Source organism: Lissotriton vulgaris, chromosome 7 (assembly GCF_964263255.1).
Source record: "Lissotriton vulgaris chromosome 7, aLisVul1.2, whole genome shotgun sequence".
Classification (NCBI taxonomy): Eukaryota; Metazoa; Chordata; class Amphibia; order Caudata; family Salamandridae; genus Lissotriton; species Lissotriton vulgaris.
In genome coordinates this window covers 692187251-692209156 of record NC_141695.1, presented here as the reverse complement: position 1 = coordinate 692209156, position 21906 = coordinate 692187251, and the positions used below count along the sequence as shown (strand labels likewise).

The window sequence follows — 21906 nt, the reverse complement described above, 5'->3', positions numbered from 1 at the left end:
TGGTCACCGTCTGGCTTCCAATATTTACAAATATTTATCACAAAAAATCTTCCGAGACTTCTATCCTCAGAGCCTGGAATATTGGATCGGTTAATATAAAGCAGACGTGGGCAGATGAAGGAAACTACTGATATTCCTGATGGGTAGGGCAGCGCTCTACGAAATGATCTTACCAAAATTCCTCTATGTTTTACAAAATACACCACACAAAATCCCTGAATATTTCTACCAGGCAGCGTAGGCGACCACCAGGATGCTATTGAGTGACTGTGGCATTCCTAGTATAGTTCAGGATACTGTGACAAGAGGCCCGTATGAGGGAGGCACTGGACTGCCCAATCTTAAATTATACTACTAGGCGGCACAGTTTAAGGTAATTAATGACTAGGCATTTGAGGCGCATTAGGATCCCGCCTTTATGTCGGATAGGAGAGCTCTGTCCCTAAGAGGATAATTGAAGCCACTCCACAGCCGTACTAATCTACAAAAGGGTCAGGCCCACATGGCCACAGGGATCCAGACATGGAAAAAGGCGATCAAAGTGGCTGGATGGGAGGAGAAAATGACCCTAGAAACACTATTATGGGACTTGGGCATACTTGTGGGTCTGAAAAAGCTGGAGGCCTTCAGACAGTGCGATTTCATCAGAATCTCCAAGGTAGGGGACCAGTGGGATGGAAAAGGCATGTTGTTGTTTGAGAACCTCCAAGCAAAATATGAGCTAGCAGACTCCCAGAGATGTTTAAGAGGATGCAACCAAAGAGGGCCCCAGATATATATGCTCAAGACTGGCGGCCTTTTAGTAGGCCACACAGGAGCACCTAGAAAAGGCAGTGGGAGACCCGGTCAAAACCCGGTCAAAATATCAGCGCGGACAGTGTGCCTGAGCATCAAGGGGGAGCAGACGTTACCGAGGCAATCTCTCTTGTCCTGTAACATAGCATTAATGGTTGCCAGGAGGAACATTATAAAGGCATGGGGCAGCGAGAGGCCTCCCAGCACGAACCAATGGGCTCAAAACATGGACTGGTATATGCTAGCGGAATGGAAAGCATATCAAAAACAGGGATGCCTGAAGAAATCTGACACCATTTGGGGCACGTAGAAGGCAGCGAGGGAGTAATGGCATTAACCAGAAGGATATCATGGGCCAAAGAACGGGAAAACGCCTGGAACTTGCAGAGCTGTCAAACCGGTTTACCTGCCAAGTCGACCTCAAGCAATGCGTGGCAACTGTTAATTCTGAAATACTTTTCGGAACATGACCATTCCCTAAGGATGCCGAAGTTATACTTGAGCAACTATGGATTTTGTGAAAAATGTCTTACCTCTGTTTTTACAGCTTCTTCATTTTCTTGGTTCACATGGTGCTGGTTATTTTTGCTACTTCTGGATACCAAAGTCTCAGTATCTACAGAGGGACCTGACAACACATTAAAAAACACAACTCAAGATTTCAAGTTTTGATAGGATTCACATAAGAACACTTTTCTTTTACTACATGCAAGTCATCAGCTTCAAACACAACAAACTTAGTCACCTACCAAACACATCTTTATGCATATATTGTTCTTTCTGACAGAAGTCAGTCTTCCAAAAAGATCTGATGGTTAGGCACCCAAGTTTAGTGCTTTTATTCCAGAGTTTAGTGGCTTGTATGGATAAAATATTTTGATGTGGGTGATTTCAGCATTGGTTCTCGGCTATTCGAAGGGGCCTACTGGGCAAGTGCAGGAGTTGTGAAACATCAGTTTTCAATAGTGGAATAGTTCTTGTTGGTAAAACGCTGGTGTACACGAAACATATTCTGAAAGAGTTGAAATGTAACAATTTTGCACTGAGATGATTACAAACTACGATTGGATGGATGTATGCTTAACCACTTAAGGGAAGCCGTTGGCAGAGTCCTCCTGACAGCCACAGACATGCACAGTGCAGCTAATAAGAATGCAATTATTGCCACACATGGACAAAATGCTCCTGGTGAAAAACATATTCTTTTCAAAAATCAAAGTCAGGATGTGAGGGGACCCTTGCGCCCAAAGTCTTTGGAATTGTATTGTTTGCTGTGATACGCCAGGTTCAGAGCAACCTTATGTCACAGTAAAACAAAGTGAAAGCAGACTGTGCAAATTGCACTGCCTGTTACACTTTTGATCAAGATAGGGGGCATAACTCTATCCTGTGAGCAACGATCAAGATGGGAGAGGCAGCGCTTGAAAGAGGACAATGTCCCTTTCCAGCGAAGCCCTTTCCCTTACTAGAGTTACCCCTCAGAGGGCGATCCCCAAACAGGGATCCACCCCACCAGACACTAGGGACATGTTTGTTGGTAGGTTGTAAGGGAGCAGCTCACCTCACTGGGCACAACAGTTTATTTGCCCTTCCCAATGCCCAAGGTGGTGTATAAGGGGTCTCTACTGCCAATCAGCTCCCGTCCATAGTGGCACAAAGCCCTAGACACTAGAGAGAAAAAAGGCAAAAGAAAAGAGCAACAATCTTTCTAACTCCCCTGGGGGTGAACTTGGGGCCCCAATATACCCCCAGTAGCAGAAAAGCTCACAAGACCCCTGGGGAAAAAACAGCCCCCAAAATAGTGGGGTGGCATCCCACCCCGGCATCTGGCTGTGTACCCACCCCAGAACTAGCCCCAAACTCTTTCTGCCCTCCAAGGGGGATATATTGGGGTTATCACCACCAATCTGCCCTCACAGGGTGCAGAAAACCCACTAGATATCAGGGATACATTTATTTTTAGGGAAAGAAACATGAGCTGGGACCCAGCTGACAAGGCACCAGGCTATCCCCCACCACAACAGCCTGCCTTGGGCCTACAGCATACCCACACCCATGTCAAGCGCGAGGGAATCTAGATTTTTTGGGCATCGTTTTCAAATATGGGCCTGCAAAGTGATGGAAAATCCTAATATCTTCTCATTTGCCATGCTGGATGGCTGCACTCTTCAGCCTCTGGGTCAATTGACAATCAGGGAACCCTATGAAACCCAGACAATTCTGGAATGTAGGCACGCAGGGGAGTCCATGTGGTGCGACGAGCGTGCTTCCCATAACGTTTTCAGACCCAAAATCTTAACCTCTTGCATGCTGATGACGGCCCCCGTCCGTCATGCATGGCGGTGCTCGTGTGCTGATGACGGCTGGGGGCCGTCATGAACCCGCCCACTTGCGATTTTGCCACACAGGCGCAAAATCGCGGCCGCATGCAAGGGGTTAAACTTTGACCAAAATCATACATTGTACCAACATTTCTTTAAGAGAATGTTCTGGATTCTGTGGACATAAACAAAATGCCTGCCACCTAGCACTAATTCACTTCTCCTGATGAAGATGGCTTGGCTCCGCGACAGGAGCAGATCAATCCAGGGCCTATGCTAATTTTGCTCCATAGGTAATGCACCACATAATGCCATTTATCTTTGCACTGGCTCATTAACAATAATTGACTTGATCCATGCTTTCCAGATGTTCAGAAAAACATTAGCTAAATTAATCTGAAGTTCCATAATGGCTGAAAGTGCAAACAGTAGCAATCATTCTTTTAAACATATTAATATTTTTTCATAGTGTTTCTTTTGATTATGCTGCTCGTAAACAAAGAATCTATTCAACAACATCTTTAACAAATGAACTTATAGCATTTTGGATACATGTATAACAATAAGCTTACAGGAAACCTGAAGGGTGTGTGGAAAAGGGTTAGATGGAATCTAGCATAACGGAGCAAAGATCATTGTGTAGCTGTTATGCAAAACAATGTCAAACAGGATATCCCCGATCCCCATCAGAGAATAGGCAGATCGGTTCAGATATGTATTAATCCCCAGCAACTGACACACACGGATTGCAATAGAGGACATGCACATATTAAAAACAAGTCATGTAAAGTGATTATAAGTGTGACAATTGCGCCTGAGACAGATAATTGCCAGTGATTCAGACCAGTGGTCTTCAAACTGTGGGGCGCCCTTCCCTTATCTAGAGGGAAATGGAGGAGATCAAATGAGTGCAAACGGCACTGGAAAGTAGGATGATTGAGAATACCTCGGGCACTGTAACACAGGTTTTGAAAATGGTCAAACTGGTAATCACTGCAATGTTTGAACATTTTATGTATGATATAGTGAGGCAATTAAAGGTAGCAATGAAATGTCTGTTTTGGAAGGTATTGCCTCATCCCAGTCATTTGTTTGCATTGAATATATTTATTTGGAGAAACTACAAAGAACATTACCATCCAGTGGTGTTAAAATTAAGATATTAGTATGATCATTAGTCCCCCAAATAGTTTTGGGATGTCTATCACATAAATGATATTTTAACATCAAAATTATGCTTTTAGTTTTCCGTGTGGCTTCACACTAATTGAACAGGGGCAGAAAAGAACACCTAGGTATTATTACACCGAATTGAAAAAACAGGAGGAGATCATAATGGAAGGCAGAGCTAAAATCTAAGAGCACTCTGAAGAAAATGTCAACCATTAATGTAATGCCAATCTGAAGCAAGACTGTCCCGGAGAGAATAAAATGGAGTAGTGTGTCAAAAGCATCCAACAAGTCTAACAAAATGGGAGGCCTGACCAATACAGACTGCCAATCTGATGGGCACAATCCTAATTGTAAATGATTTATTATGATTTATTTTCAACAGATGTTTATGTCAGATTGAGTGCCACCTTTTATGACAAAATAGGTTGCAATAGATTTGGCACAGAGTGGAAACTAAACAAATGGGATGGATTCAACAATGGCTTCTTCTCTAGTGGTATTCCCACTGATAACATGAAACACTGAAGAGTGCAACATGAAAAAGGGCATACAATGGAAAGCATGTCAGCTAATTACTTCCATAACTTAGAAAGGTAAATATCCTTATGAGAAATGTACTGAATGTGGCACATACGCGAGATGGTGAGGTGTTGCTCAGCAAAGAAGATGCTCCACCAACGATGCTTTTCTTCAAGGTTTATTGTGAAGCAGCTGCATACACAAAGGGTGTCCAGCCTCAATTGACAATGAGCACACACCCCGCAAGAACCTATATTTCATAAAGGAACACTCAGGGTCCATCCTAACATGGCAGAGGCCCAGTTTAGAATACAAAATACCTTGAAGAGTTAAACCGCACTATTATAATTCAAGAGTCTCTGGAATTAGAACGGTGAAGTTTCACTGTCTTTTTACCTATTCTGTATTACACATGGAAGCAGGGTTGAACCCAGACTGATTCTACCTCCCTAATCCTGATTGTTAACCAGTTTAGAATAACACAGAATGTGAAAAATTCCTTCCACAGTCTTATAACACCATCTTTTTGACACCTTGTACCTGATAGCCAGATGAACCGGAAGGATACTGGCAAGGACTGCTTTTGATGTCGGTCTGTTCAGAGCTCTTAGGGATTGCTTGATGACTTCCTCCCTGTAACAATAGTGCCACACTGCACCAAATAATATACAGGCAGGTATCTCCTTTGGAGAGTCACAGCTGAAAGGTAAACCTCACAAGGTAAAAAAGAACTCCTTGGGAGATATGGGTAGATCTCTACTGATAATGTAGGTTGTGCTGGTGATAATCAGCAAGGCAACAAACCCTCCAAGACATCAGAAGGAAAAAAACAAAAGACAACTAGTCCAGAGTCAATGATCCACAAGGTAGTGTAGTGTAGTTCCTATATTCCCAATAGGCTCTGCGCATTGGAATAATATAAACAGCAGTGTAGACGTAGGACTGAGGTCGACTAGGTCTCTACTGACTATATTAGACTTAATTAGTTTCGCCAGCTAGCTCAGAGGTCACTAGAATCTTTCTCGAATGTTCAGGAAAGAGTTAACTCTCCGGATTAGACAAGAAGGGATTAGTTTCTGACAACCATACAAACATGACAACTTTGCTCCCTCAGAATAGAGTGTATCTCTAGAGTCGTGTGAAAACAATACGCAGCTATTTCACTCAGTCAATCGTGCATACTTAGTTTCACCAGAGTGCAGAGAAATAGAGAGACGGGCGTTTTTCAATAAAAGGTGTTATTTTATTGAGCAGTCTTCTTTCTCATGCAAGAGAAATGAATTGCCACAATTGCAATACTTATTATGAAATAAAGTGCGTACAGTAAAAGTAGTATTATGAAATAATACTGTAAAAGCATAGATATGGTTTCTTAGCCATAAAATACTTTAAAATAGATAAAATATATATACATACATAAAACCATTGACTAACGTACTCAACTGGTGCTTCTAACTACACCCACCCTGATGTACCTGACCTAAGCCTAACACTTGGGAAGGAGTAAGTAAGTAGCAGTTTAAGTTAAGTTGGTTAAGATTGTTTTTTGCCAAGGATCTGAATCAAGATTTCTCTTTAAGGGTTTAGTCAGCTCCGTACCTTGGTAATAGAATGCGGGAGGTCTGGTATCTCTTTCCTCAGGACTCGATCTCCCAGCAACCAACCCGTAAGGGTGACTCGGGAACACCAGAGCTGGATTTTCTCGGCGTGAGAAAAAGTAGCTTCTCCAGCGCGTCAAAGGGGAGGGGTGGCTTCCGTGGGCTCTCGCATCAGCTGGGCTCTCGGGCAAGTAGATAGATGCTCTGCTCCAAACCACCGTGTGTTTGCTTAAGGCAACTGTTGGTATTTTATACCTGAAAGGTGCCGGTAAGTTTGGACATAAGACGTCACTAAGAACTAACAGTTCTTTCTGGACTCAAGGAGTTCTTGTTCAAATCAAAACAAAAGCAGGGGGGAATTTCCCGGGCTGCTGGAGGCTTGGTTTGTTTAAAGAACGCGTTGTGCTTTCTAGGAGTCGATGGGAGTAGCCATGCTGTGCTTTGGACTGCTTGAGCTATTACTGAATATGGATATGATTCTTATGCCTTTATAAGGATATTATTGATTATAACCGCAAAAGGGCATGAATCGGGAATATCGAATTAGGGTCCTAGATAGAAATACAACACCCACTCCATGGATTAATGTCCATCATTACTAAAAAACTAAGCAATAATAAACATATAACAATGCAGGTGTGTTTTCCAACCCACCCCAAAATACATATTTCGCATTTGAAATGGTATATGGTAAATACACGAAAATGAGTATTGGAACTGTACTCTTTTCAAGCAGTGTCATCATTCATTTAAATGTATATATATATATCAGCTGAATGATTTGCGGAAATTACACATGAAATGGCTCTGAATACAGAAAAGAAGGTCGAGACCATTCCATCACATATTTATACAAAATGCTGTATATGTGCTAGAGGCTGAGGTAAAATATTGTCTCTAGTATCATAAAAATAGCTCTGTTCTCTAAGAATAGTTCTACTTTAAGCAGAGTATCATCTGCCAAAAAAAGGTAAATATTTTGGAAATGGAAAAAAATAATTTCGCTTTCAGGGGAAAAAATAGTTCCAAATGTTTTCAGTAGCTTTGTTTATCAAAACTGAAGGCCGAATTCAGAGTTCAGGGAACGCTGTGTAATCATTGTTTTTTAAGAGTTATTCTCGTTGACTGGAGAGAACATCATATCAGACAGACTCGTGGTCTACAACATCAGGTGAAAGTTCAACCAAGTTCGAAAATGCTGCAACAGTGCAGGCTGGAGCGTGATTGCTATCATCGATGTTTGGATCAGCAAGGCTCACAGAAGGTTGTACCTGTTTGGTGCTGCTATCCTCTCGTACCTCACCGCCACCTACTCGTAGTGGTGAAGTCTCAACAAATGCCGTCATCAGAATAGGTAGCCGCTGGGGACAACACAATGCATGAGTCGTTATAGGACCTAGCAAAGTACCGTTTGGTACTGCTGATGGTAGTGTAAGAGAGACGTCCAACAAGCATTCTTCTTTGCATAGCAGACATCGAAGCACAGGTAAGATGCAATCCTGCCAGATTGGTCTGAATGAAAGAAACCAAGTTGTACTTAGATCTCTTAGCCAGGCCAATCCGAGGACCTTAGTGATACGGTCTCGGTATCGTATTGCTAGGATCGTTTCTTCCATCGTTGCTAGAGTCTGGTCTGTGGATTGGCTTGCCATATCGGAGCAAAAGGAACAAAAATAAAATTCCTGCCACGAGTCCAGTAGGCCGTCAAAGACAGAATGGACAAAATTCGGGAAGATGCCCAGAACTGTTTCAAAGGGTGCTAATAGTCCCGAAAAAACTGTCCTAAATACATGTGCGATGCCACTGGTATCAGACATGTTTAAGATTTGGCTTAACATTTCTACGAAATGCACGGGCAATTTGTCGATAAAAGAGAATATATCTCTGCCGATATCCTTGCCAGTTGCAGATCATACGTTTCTTTGGATGACGTTAGAGGCACTGTTGTCTGTAAAAGAATAGACTTCATTCTGCTTAAAGTATCAATTCGAATGGAAGAGATAATCAATGAAGGCCATAACGCAGCACCATATCTGGATTGCTGTGTGGATACAATACTTGCACACAGCAAACGACCCTGGAAGTTACGGTCACGAGATAAGCTTTCCCTGGCACCATCCCACAACAGCTGTGGTCACTTATTAACTCCTTAGACGCTCATGACGAGCTGGGCTCGTCATGCAGTGCACTGCTCGCACGCTGATGACGAGCCCAGCTCGTCATGTATAATGGGAATCTGAGATGTTCAGCATCCCAGGGGAATTCCCATAGCATTCAAGGTGTTAAAACGTAACTCCCGTTACTAAGTTGTCTAAAAAATGGCTCTATCTGTTTTTCAGGCGTGCCATGCAGGTGACATGAAAGGTTATTTGAAGACCCTTCGCAGGCTCCATGCAAGTTAATACCTTGACACAGAAGTGTACCGCTTAGTGATTTTTTTACATTTGTTACCACTAAGGAATACATCCTTTTTCCCTTCACTATAACATCTGTGTGCATAGGGTAAACCCCATTTTGATTTGATGTATTCTTTACCCAACCTTTCATACTGGCCTGCAGGTATATACTCTTGGCAGTATTTAAACTGGAAAGTTGTTATCGGATTTGAAATTGTTCCGTGTATTATCCATTCAATGACAGGTCTCTCTGACATTGTCAATGGTAATCTCTCAAGTTTTTCAATGCTCAGAATCGTATAATCTACTCCTTTTTGAGCCAAACTGATTTGTTTATCAGTAAGGTTAAAGATACCGAATAATGACGTTGTGTTGATTAAACGCCATGGTACGTAGCCTGAACGCAGATTTTGCAACGTCCAACCAAGCTGTACAATAGAACGTAATTGAGACTGACCATGATGTAATATTAGTAAGCCCTGCTCTATTATATCAATACCAGATGATACAATGCTGTCCAATGAATATATTCTGGAGGACAGAGTCGTTAACCCATTGTCCACCACAGAAAGTGATTTTTTCAAATAATACGATCTATTTCTCATATTTTTTCTGCTGTTTCAAGTTGCATTACTTTCCAAGCATCGTTGTACGCAGCGTATATACCGGCCGCTATGAAACGTTTTTGACGCTGTTTGCGTGGTCCCAATATGATCCCTCCACCCTGCTCCGGCCTCCCAGCTGCTCCTCCCTCGCCCCACCCCCCTCCACTATCCACTTATGACCGACTATTTTGCGCGCAGCGATCGCGCCCCATGCGCGCCGAAGGTGCGCCAAAGGTAAGCCCGTCTACGTCCGTCCGCGCCTGGACCGCGCCCAGCGCCAGACCCCTGTTCCCCGCAAATTCCACTCCGCCCGCATAACGTACGACGCCGCTACCCTCTCAGCACTTAACCCCGGCCGAATCCCAAATTGCTACCAAGCCGCCCCAGGACACACCCATGGACCCTTCACCTGCCGCTCCTGCAAGTTCGACAGCATCAGGACCCATTCCAAATCCACTAACTCCAAACAGAGCTCCAACACTAACCACCTGAAGTGCATCCTACTCAACACCCGTTCGGTCCACAGACACACCATTGACCTTTGGAACCTACTCGACACTACATCGCCGGACGTCGCCTTCCTTACAGAAACCTGGATGAACGCCTCCTCAGCTCCAGACATCGCCATAGCCATCCCGGACGGCTACAAGATCATTCGAAAGGACCGCACCAACCAAACAGGAGGAGGCATTGCCATCGTCCATAAGAACACCATCCGCATCACGACCAGTTCCGACGACAACCTCACAACTGCCGAACACCTTCACTTCCAGATCCACACCGACCCCAAGACCACACTCAGAGGCACCCTCTTCTACAGGCCACCAGGACCCCGCACACAATTCAGCGAAGAAATCACTGACTTCATCAGCCCACACGCCCTCCCCTCCAAGGACTACATTCTACTGGGAGACCTCATCTTCCACCTTGAAAAGAAAAACGACAGCAACACCACCACCCTCCTGGACAACCTGGACAACCTCGGACTCGAACAACTTGTTGATACCCCCCGCCCCCCTATGCCGGACACACACTCGACCCAATCTTCACCTCCAGCAAGCACATCTCCTTCAACCACACCACAGCTCTTCATTGGACAGACCACAGCTGCGTTCACTTCAACTCCAAAAAGTCCACAACCCACAACCTCCCACAACCAGTTCCCCGAAGAAACTGGAACAAAATTACCACCGACCAGCTCTTCACATCGCTCCACCAAAACCCTCCTGCCAAATCATTGGACCCAAACTAAGCTGCCACCAACCTCACACAATGGATCACCCTCAGCGCCGACGAACTAGCACCCTTGAAAAACCATCAATTCAAGCAAGGTAGCAAAAAAGCCCCCTGGTTCAACGATGACCTTAAGAAATCCAAGAAGTTCTGTCGCACCCTCGAGAAAGCCTGGAGAAAAAACCCAACCACTGACAACCTGACCACCTTCAAGAACGCCACCCGCAAATACCACCAACTGATCCGATCCACCAAGAAATCAGCATTCAAGGATCGACTTGACAACAACGCCCACAACAGCAAGGAACTATTCAACATCGTCAAAGAATTTACCAACCCCACCGCTGGCACCAACGACATCACTCCCTCCCAAGACCTCTGCGACTCCCTAGCCTCATTCTTCCACAACAAAATCGCCGACATACATAACCGCTTTGAAAACCAGCCCGGAGACCAGTCCGCTCCACCCACCTCCGAACCAAAACCCCCCTCTAACAACCTTTGCGCTTGAAACTCAATCCCCATTGAAGACACCATCCACCTGATGAACTCCATCCACTCAGGATCGCCAACCGACCCATGTCCCCACCACATCTTCAACAAAGCAGGCTCCATCATCGCACCCCATCTCCGAGACGTCATCAACTGCTCCCTCAACTCCACCACCTTCCCGGAAAGCTGGAAACATGCCGAACTCCGCGCCCTTCTGAAGAAACCCACAGCAGACCCCACTGAACTTAAGAACTACCGCCCCATCTCGCTCCTCCCATTCCCTGCCAAAGTCATTAAGAAAGCCGTCAACAGTCAGATCGCCGCCTTCCTCAAATCCAACAAATCCCTCGACCCCTCACAGTCCGGCTTCCGAGCCAAACAGCACCGAAACCGCCCTCATCGCAGCAACAGACGACATTCGAACACTACTGGACAACGGAGAAACAGTTACCCTCATCCTACTTGACCTCTCCGCAGCCTTCGACACAGTCTGTCATAGCACCCTCATACAACGCCTCAGCAACGTCGGAATACAAGGAAAAGCATTGGACTGGATCATCTCGTTCCTCGCCAGAAGAATCCAGAGAATCCGCCGCCCCCCTTTTAGATCAGAGGCCACCAAAGTCATCTGCGGCGTACCACAAGGATCATCACTCAGTCCCACCCTCTTCAATGTATACATGAGTCGACTCGCATCCATCGCGCGCCAACACAACCTCAACATCATCTCCTACACTGACGACACCCAGCTGATCCTCTCCCTCACCAAAGACCCAAACACCGCCAAAACCAACTTACACGAAGGAATGAAAGATGTAGACGAGTGGATGAAGAACAGCCGTTTAAAACTGAACTCGGACAAAACGGAAGTCCTCATCTTTGGCTCATCCCCCTCTGCTTGGGACGACTCATGGTGGCCACCGGCCCTGGGAACCGCACCCATACCAACGGACCACGCACGTAACTTGGGCTTCATCCTGGACTCCTCCCTCTCGATGACCAGACAAGTCAACGCCGTCTCATCATCATGCTTCAACATCCTACGAATGCTCAAAAAAATCTTTAGTTGGATTCCCACAGAAACAAGAAAAACGGTCACCCACGCACTGGTCACTAGCCGACTGGATTACGGTAACACCCTTTACGCCGGAACCACAGCTAAACTACAGAAAAAACTCCAACGCATCTAAAACGCCTCAGCCAGACTCATACTAGACATCCCCCGCCAAGATCACATTTCCGGTCACCTGAAAGACCTCTACTGGCTCACCGTCAACAAGAGAATAATGTTCCGTCTCCTCACCCACGCACACAAAGCCCCCTACGACCTAGGACCCGAATGCCTCAACACGCGCCTGTCCTTTTGCACCCCCATCCGACATCTGCGATCGTCCAATCAAGCCCTCGCCGCAATTCCGCGCATCCATAGATCCACCATGGGAGGTAGATCCTTCTCCTTCTTAGCGGCCAAAACTTGGAATTCTCTCCCCACCCACCTCCACCTTAGACAGAACCACCTCTCCTTCAGAAAGCAACTAAAAACTTGGATATTCGATAAGTAAAATACCCCCCCTCCCTCAAGCGCCTGGAGACCCTCTGGGTTAGTGCGCTATACAAATTTTTGAACTTGAACTTGGACTTAAATCACGCAAGTCAGCACCGTCTTTAAGTAAAGTCAAGTGTTGCTTAATTTCAGCCTGTGTGGATTTCTGTAGCCACTCAAGGCATAGTTTCCCTACACTGTATGTTGTAACTATCTCTGGATGTTGTCTCTGGGAGTATCTTGGGTCTGGCCTGGTCATTTGGAACCCTGTGTTTAGTTCAGGAATCTATCATGACAGTTATTTGTGTCTGTTGGCCAGATCAACCACTTTTTCCAATCAGGATGTGTTCCGTTTTGGTGAAAAATATGGGATATGTCTATCTCCACATCTATAGTGCTATCACTATCAGTTATGGGTTTCGGAATAGACGGTGTATTTAAGTCTTTTATCTTAGCTAAGCCAAGACAAGAAGTTTGTTGAATTGTGTCATTCAAAAATATCATTTGTTCTGCGATCATGCAGGCCCTAAATAATGCTTCTAGGCCTTGTACTTGCCATTCTTTGGTACCCCAGATCCTTTTTGTTTCAATTATATTTTTCCAAAATTCGAAACCAAATGTAGACATTTTGTCATACAATTTTTCAGAATAAATCAATTTAGTATTTGTCAACATTGTTTTCATTCCTGTCCTAGTTAACATTTTAAAATAAAACGTTTTTGGATCACTGTTGTTAAACCCTGAGAAGTACTGGAATTTCTCATAAAATGTTTTCGAGCTGCCTGTTGGCGGTGTTGGACAGTGTTACCATTGGTTATAAGATAAAACATTTCTAGGCTGTGCAGTTTAATGCAAATAGTGATCACCAAAGTGGTTATAACCGTATAACTCTTCATAATTCGATGAACCCTGTAAGTAATCATGTTCAGTAAATTTGGCTGACATTACTAAATCTGACATCCTATTATTAATATTTTCAAAGTCCCAATCATCAGAGAAAGTACTTGGTGTCACAAAGTCACTTAATGAAATCTTGAACTGATTTGGATATTTCAAGAGTTCAACCGGGCCAAAAATGTCATAATCAGTTCTGTCCCATGCTACCCCACCGGGTATTGGATTGGCTGAGATGTTCACTGATGACAGTTCTCTTTTCTCGATGTGGGAGGATGTGTGAGGCTTTAGGACCAAGTTGATGTTCTGACTTGCTGTGTCCATTGTACTATATTTTCCATCAATGAATTTTCCCAAACATAGAACCATGATGAGCCAAAGCAGGAGAGTAAGTACACCTAACACAATCCAAAATTCAATCCATGGTGAAACCTGATATGTCTTAGTTGGAGAGAAAGTTCAATTACTTTGTCTTTGAAAGTTTTCATTGCAGGCGTTTCTTCATGCTCACTTGGATCTTCTGAAAAGTCGTCGAAGTTGATGAAGTAGCCAGATGCAGTTCTGTCAATTGTTGGAATCATTTCCAGATTTTCATTTTTCTTTATTTCATTAGAATAGTCAGAGGCTACATCATTGTAGATTGGTGTTTCTTGACGAACTGTTGCCATTTGGGTTTCAAGAGGCACAAGTTCCATGGCATTATTGCTTAGTCCTTTTTTATTCACTGCAGGTTTATCAAATGTGATTAGTCTCTCAGTATGAGCCTCTTGGATTGTAGCAAATTTCGGTATTCTGCTATTTCTTGGAAGTCCACTGGGCCTACTACTTATTATTGGCCACATGATTGTGGTTTTACCAGGTCGATGGATACAACTCAGATCTCCTTTTTACCAGCAAGGGGCGGTAGTACAACTGATCTCGTTCCGCTGACAGCTAAGACAGGTACAGCTTTTCAGTGAAAAAGCCCAAATTCCTTTTTCACCACGATCTCCTCTCTGACCAGATCCCCAATCTTTGGAACCCAGACAGGTCTTGCTGGGACAGGTAGTTTTTCTTCAGTGGTTGTCGGCTGTTGTTTCAACTTTATGTTACTCAGGCTTTTTCTTGTTTCATTTAAATCCTGTAAAACAGCCAAACGGTCTTTGATATCAAAGGATTTTTCTTCTACCTCTGAAGTGTGACAATCAAGATCCTGAATGTGCATTCTAGTACCGAACAATAGTTCGTATGGAGTGAGACCATTGAGAGAATTTCTTGGCAGATTATTAAGACTACGTTGGACACTTGTTAAATGTTTGACCCACCCATCACCCGAACCTAATACCCTCGCTGTTATAGATTGCTTTATGTTCCGTTGTTTTCTTTCCACTACCGCATTTCCCTCAGGATGGAAGGGAGAAGAGTACCGCAACGCAATGCCCATGCTTTTCATGGCCTCTTTGTAAGCTCGAGAGCTAAACGCAGGACCCTGAACAGAATGTAGCATGCCAATTGCGTATATGCCGATAAAGACTCGCAAATATTTTTATAACAGTTCTGGCGTCAGCCGAGTGCTGTTGGTCTAAATTTTTAAGTTAATTTGTCTTAATAATTATTGGGACGCATTTCTCTGGTTGGATTTCTGTATTATAGATAGCCTGAAGCTTTCTAACAAAGATGTCCGGGCAATAGTCTGGTCCGGTTCACAGCTGCAATCTCTGTTGCAGTCTGGACAATCCATTGCAAATTTGTAAATTTGCACGCTCATTCCCGGCCACCAGTACTCTGATTGTAATTCTATTAAATATTTCAAGATCTGTTGGTGCCTCGGACCCAGTCCCATGTGGCGCTTTCAATCAATCGTGTTTGGAATTACTCTATCCCCCACTCCAGGGATTTGAGCAAAAGGAACGGAGTTTGCATCAATTACGTATGTATTACTGAGTGGATAGTCGAGAGGTAATGCTGCATAATTGCCTTATAATGAGGCTTTTACCGCCAGCATGGTTTCCCCATCTATGCGTTTTTCTGAACGCTTTTCAGTGGCTACGGAAGCCGGTTGAACCGCTTCCGCTGTGGCTCTGTTAGCCAATGAATTCCCTGCAACGTGAACGCCATCACGTTGATGACTCAGTGCGTGTATCACGTGAGTCTTCTGTAGTTCTTTCTTTAAAAGAACTACTTGTTCCCACAGCGTTTTATACTTTGTGGCACCTGTGTCATCTTTGTAACCGTTTTTACTCCATGTCTGCATTTCACTGTTGTAAGACTTGACGCAGAAATGTGAATCGCTCACTATTAGTGTCGGGAATTCACGATCAGCATTTTCAAGCGCCATCTTTAAAGATCTTATTTCAGCTCGCTGAGCTGAACGGTTTCTGAGTGATTCAGTTTTGGTAATCATCGGTTTGAATTTACCAGAGCGCCAGCGACCTTTAACAATCGCGCACGCTGCATTGTAGGATTTTTCCTCTACATCGTAGTGTTGTGCAAATCTGTCCATGTAGATTAAACATGTGTACTGTTCGAGAGGCAGAATTTCGATTGGCAGAGGATATTCTTGTTCGTATTCTAGATCATCTAGTTTTTTCAGTTTCGGGTCAAAATAGTATTTCACTTCTTCTGTAGCAAGGGAAGTTTCCCATTGTACCCATTTTGGATCTAATGCCACTGTATTCAGATTGCGTGGACTTGTTAATGCCTCAAGGGCTGATTCTGCAGTATAAACAGTTATTCTCTTGCCTTGGGCCAGGGCTCTTTCTTTTGCTACAGCAGTTTGAACCGCAATCAGAATTTTTTCTGTAGAACTGAATTTCATTTCAGCTTTAGTGTACATATGTGATTTGTAAGCTATAGGTAACGTTTCTCCCTCATTAGAGGTTAGGTATGTGAATCCGCATCTTCCTGGGATTACTCGGATTACAAGATTGCGTGTGTTTTCACGTGTTTGCAATTTTGTTTTGGTTAACATGTCTGATTGTAGTGATCTTAAAATTTCCGTGTGTTTCCGAGTCCAATTTATTGGTTTAAAATCAGGTCTTATTAATTCATAGAGAGGTTTAACTCTCTCTGCATAATTTAGTATGTATGTTCTTCCGAAATTCAGGAAATCTAGTATTGATTGTAAATTCTTCAGCGTTTTTGGTGCTTGGAGTACAGCACATTTCTCTAAGAAATTGTCAGCTAGGCTCTTGCCTTCACTTGATAATTCATATCCTAAAAACAGGACAGTTAGATGGGCAATTCGTGACTTTTTAAAGTTGAATTTGTAACCCTCTGAAGCGAACCCAAGTATTATGGTGTTTACTCTTTTTAAGTGAGTCTCCAGGTCGTCATCTGTCAGATAGAGGTCATTGACATAGGATAATGCCTCATCGTCGTATATTTGTAGTAACCCTTGCTGAGAATAATCCTGGGCTATTCTTGAATCCCTGTGGGAGCCGACAGAAGTGTTTTTGTGACCCCATTATTGAGAAAGCGGTCAAACACCTGCTTTCAGGTGCAATGTTTTGACAAAAGAATCCATTAGAGATATCTAATGTCGTTTTATATTTTTTGCGCACATTGTTATTCATTAGTGCTGCACTGTGTGAGTTTTGTACTGCAAATGTTTTACAACAGGAGTTAAGGTGTCTGTAGTCCAAAACTAGACTATATGAATCGTCTGGCTTGGAGACAGGAAACAAAGGATTGTTCATTTGTGAGGTGCATGTTTCAATCACCCCTTGATATTCAAGTTGATCTAAAATCTCCTTGACTTGCTTTTTAGATTATTGTTTAACTGGGTACTGCCTTTGTGCAGTGGGTTGATTTTTTAACTGGATTTTGTGGTGAAGCGAATCCTCATCCCATCCTACATGATTTTTATATAATGCAGGAGCTTGGGCTACTGTCCATTTTCTTGCAAGTGTATATTTTTTATGAATTGGTATATAATTAGAGAAGGCAGACATAATTATTTCTTCGCCATGAGGGCACTCCCTGACAAACTCTGTTGGCCAGTCTTTTTCAGCTAACAGGATGTCATAGCCTTTCGAAAGGTTATCCCAAAAGAGACCCCTTACTTTCCTCGTCTTGTCCCCCTCTATACGTAATGTTATTTTGTATATTTTATGGGGTTTGCTAACCCTGGTATCTGCAGTTTCCACCTGAATGTATTCATTCGTGTCCACTGTCTCCAGATGATTCTTCAGGATCTTGCGAGCTATGGTCACATCTGCTGCGCTGTCTAGCATTGTCTGGGCCCACTCTCCGTTTTTCAGTTGTGTCCTCAGAATCCTCGGCATGTTTAATCTTAATACTTGCTACCTTCTTTCTGGGATATTGTGATTTATTACTTTGATGAGCAGGTTCTTTCTCTTTGGACTTGACGTGCTCTTCTCTGTGTTTCGACCGTCCTCTTCTTTCTGATTTCTGTGAGGAAGATCGAGAAAGATTGAGTGAGAGGGATCGAGAGGGACGTGTATTAATATCTTGATATCTATCAGGTTGTCTCAATTTATCCCGGTCTCTAAGGTTGTATCTTTTTTCAGAGGGCTCCCTTTGGGGAGACTTGTTTCCTCGGTCTGGAGATTTTTCTCTCCGTTGAGGAGACCTTCCTCTGGACTGGAATCGTTTTTCCCTGGGAGTGGACTGTTTATTACCCTCCCAGCTCCTTTTTGGAGTATTCAGATTATTTTTAATAAAGGTTATTTCAGGATTTTCAGTTAGTTGGGGTTTTACCGGTTTCCCACCCAAACTATCTCTTCCTAGTTCTTCATAGGATTTTTCTATGATTCTGGCAAGTTCAAATGGTTGGTCTGCTATATCTGTCTCCTTCAATTTCTGGCGGATCGCCACAGATGCTGCTTCTCCTTTTATGTTGGCTAATAATATAGCCGAGACCTGCTTGAAGTCTTTCAGTAATTTCATTCCCAGAGTTAACGCAGGTTCTGGACCGTATTCATTTTAGTACATCTGGTATAACCGCCATAGACGGAACACCATGTGTTTTTGTGTATATTGAAGCAAAGACTGTGCCCCAAGTGTCACAGTCTTCCACATGTGGTGCGATCCCCATTGGAAGACAGATAGTCAGAATTCTGTGTTTCTCAGTAGGAGTAGTAGCTGGAAAAACTGCTTCGATTTGAGTAATTTTCTGTGCCAACCAGAATGGAATTTGTTCCCGTTTTGGGGGTACACTACCAAGACATGATTGTATGTTCTGTGGTGTGATTTTGTTTATATTCCCCTGATGAGGGGTCGGCTGTGAAATCTTAATTGTGGGTTGGACTGTTGAAGTCCACATGACATATTGGACCAATTGTCTATGTATTTTAATTAATAGTTTTAGCTGAGCTAAAAGTTCCCTGGCTGGCATTTGATCAATGTCTGGATGTGGTGTGTAGCTGGCTAGAACCGGCCACGTTGCTCCTGGTCTACCTAGTGGACCGTGCCTGGTGATGTGATTTTGATGTTTTAGGGCGCCATTAAACCAGAGCAGATGCTCTTGGTAATTTAGTGGGATTTCAACGTCCTCGAAAGGAGTGTATTCATCCGGAGGTTCCTCTATTTTGTAATAGTGGAATTCTTTTGTTATAGCGTTTGCTGCTGGAAAGTGTATCCATGAATAGAATACCTATGTCTGCCGATATTCATGGGCCTCTACCACGAATATGCTGTACCACCACCTGATGTCAGTCCATTTTTTATAAGTTTAAGAGTTATAATTCTTACGTTGACCGGAATGAGTATAGCACTCGGGTCATTTTCTTGGATGGTTGTGCCATCCTCTATGAGTTGAGCTGCTATTCTAGCTCTCTCTGCTTCATCTTCACTTTCTCCCATTTTTACTGACAGAAAGCTCTTTGTTGCAGATCAAGTTTCAAGGAAACAAAGATTAGGTGCACAATAATTTGGAACACTGTATCCTTCAACGTTGACTAAACCAAAAACTAATACATAGGAATCTCTTCCTACTAAGTGGTGTCTGAACTCACGGATATTAACCTTTCACCCACTCCAGTCTTTTGGAGTTTTTACGGAAAAAGGGTTCTGTGTGAAAAAGCATGACTGAGTTACTCTAGTGTCTTGCGTTAGATTATCGCCTTACCAAACGTTGGGCGCCATGTAGTGTAGTTCCTATATTCCCAATAGGCTCTGCGCATTGGAATAATATAAACAGCAGTGTAGACGTAGGACTGAGGTCGACTAGGTCTCTACTGACTATATTAGACTTAATTAGTTTCGCTAGCTAGCTCAGAGGTCACTAGAAACTTTCTTGAATGTTCAGGAAAGAGTTAACTCTCCGGATTAGGCAAGAACGGATTAGCTTCTGACAACCATACATACATGACAACTTTGCTCCCGTAGAATAAAGTGTATCTTTAGAGTCGTGTGAAAACATTAGGCAGCTATTTCACTCAGTCAATCGTGCATACTTAGTTTCACCAGAGTGCAGAGAAATAGAGAGACTGGCGTTTTTCAATAAAAGGTGTTATTTTATTGAGCAGTCTTCTTTCTCATGCAAGAGAAATGAATTGCCACAATTGCAATACTTATTATGAAGTAAAGTGCGTACAGTAAAAGTAGTATTATGAAATAATACTGTAAAAGCATAGATATGGTTTCTGAGCCATATGATACTTTAAAATAGATAAAATATATATACATACATAAAACCATTGACTAACGTACTCAACTGGTGCTTCTAACTACGCCTACCCCGATGTACCTGACCTAAGCCTAACACTTGGGAAGGAGTAAGTAAGTAGCAGTTTAAGTTAAGTTGTTTAAGATTGTTTTTTGCCAAGGATCTGAATCAAGAATTCTCTTTAAGGGTTTAGTCAGCTCTGTACCTTGGTAATAGAATGTGGGAGGTCTGGTATCTCTTTCCTCAGGATTCTATCTCCCAGCAACCCGCAAGGGTGACTCGGGAACACTGGAGCTGGATTTTCTCGGCGTGAGAAAAAGTAGCTTCTCCAGCCCGTCAAAGGGGAGGGGCGGCTTCCGTGGGCTCTCGCATCAGCTGGGCTCTCGGGCAAGTAGATAGCCGCTCTGCTCCAAACCACTGTGTGTTTGCTTAAGGCAACGGTTGGTTTTTTATACCCGAAAGGTGCCGGGTTTGACGTAAGGTTGGACATAAGACGTCACTAAGAACTAACAGTTCTTTCTGGACTCCAGGAGTTCTTGTTCAAATCAAAACAGAAGCTGGGGGGAATTTCCTGGGCTGCTGGAGGCTTGGTTTGGTTCGTTGTGCTTTCTAGGAGTCGATGGGAGTAGCCGTGCTGTGCTTTGGACTGCATGGGCTATTACTGAATATGGATATGATTCTTATGCCTTTATAAGGATATTATTGATTATAACCGCACAAGGGCATGAATCGGGAATATCGAATTAGGGTCCTAGATAGAAATACAACAGTAGCTGACCCAAAAAAGAAAAGGAGAAATTGACAACAAATAATCCACATTTTCTGGAATTAAAATCAAAATGCATTGCAAGGAGTGCTTCATAAATATCAGGGAAGAAAATGTGCTGCGGTGCATCCACCATTTCTAAGTGCTGCCTTTTATATTTTAAAAACAGGAACTGGCCTTGGAGGAAGAGATTATTTTACATTTTAGACTGGGAAGTTCTTTCCCGTTGGAAAGACAACGATCTAGGATTCGTTACTTCTTATGGCCAGGCTCCGCTTTCTACAGGAAACACATGGTGTCTGAACTCACGGAGAAGAATTCAAAGTCCAACATTCCATGCACCAGGTGGTAATCTGAAAGCCACACCACTCTCAGTCCCCACCATATACTACCCATAAATAACCCTTCAAGGCTCCATCGGTGCAATTCCAAAGAACAGAATGCCCCGAGGAGTTCCAAACATGGCAAGGTGAAATATAATGCTCTGAAGAGGACCACATCGTCAATTTCTGCTCAGAAAGCTGCAAATACTACTAGATTTTTAACTATGCGAAAGAACATGAGAGATACTTATTATGAAAAATGAATTTATAATTAATTTTTTTTAAATCTTTTGAAGAGAAAAAAAACTTGCCAGAAATATAGTCACAGAAGAGGTAAGTGGAATAGGATTGCAACATTAATTAGAGTTTAGTTGGTGTGTTTCTTGGTCATAACACATGCACTGTAGCTTTTTCTACTTGAAAACTTGGCTTTTTGGGAAAAGAGTTAGAAAAACCATTTCATGTTTTGTATGAGCTAGCAGCTATGTTGGATATTTGATAGGCATTACACAAAAGTGGGAAAGCCTCAACTGATGAACTACTGACATTTTAAGAGGTCAAATTAACTGGTTTCGATGTATATCAAAGTGGAAAGAGATCTGCACCCTTGTGAATTGGTGCGACCCTCGCATTGCATG

General features: G+C 43.2%; 1 protein-coding gene across 1 annotated transcript in view; it reads right to left on the bottom strand.

The window, feature by feature from the left end:
- CEP95 (centrosomal protein 95) overlaps positions 1 to 21906 on the bottom strand; it is a 622972-nt gene that overhangs the window by 305387 nt on the left and 295679 nt on the right. Inside the window, exon 9 of the mRNA XM_086930924.1 lies at positions 1329 to 1423. Coding sequence (XP_086787050.1) covers positions 1329 to 1423 — 95 coding nt within the window. The remainder of the gene's footprint in view (positions 1 to 1328; positions 1424 to 21906) is intronic.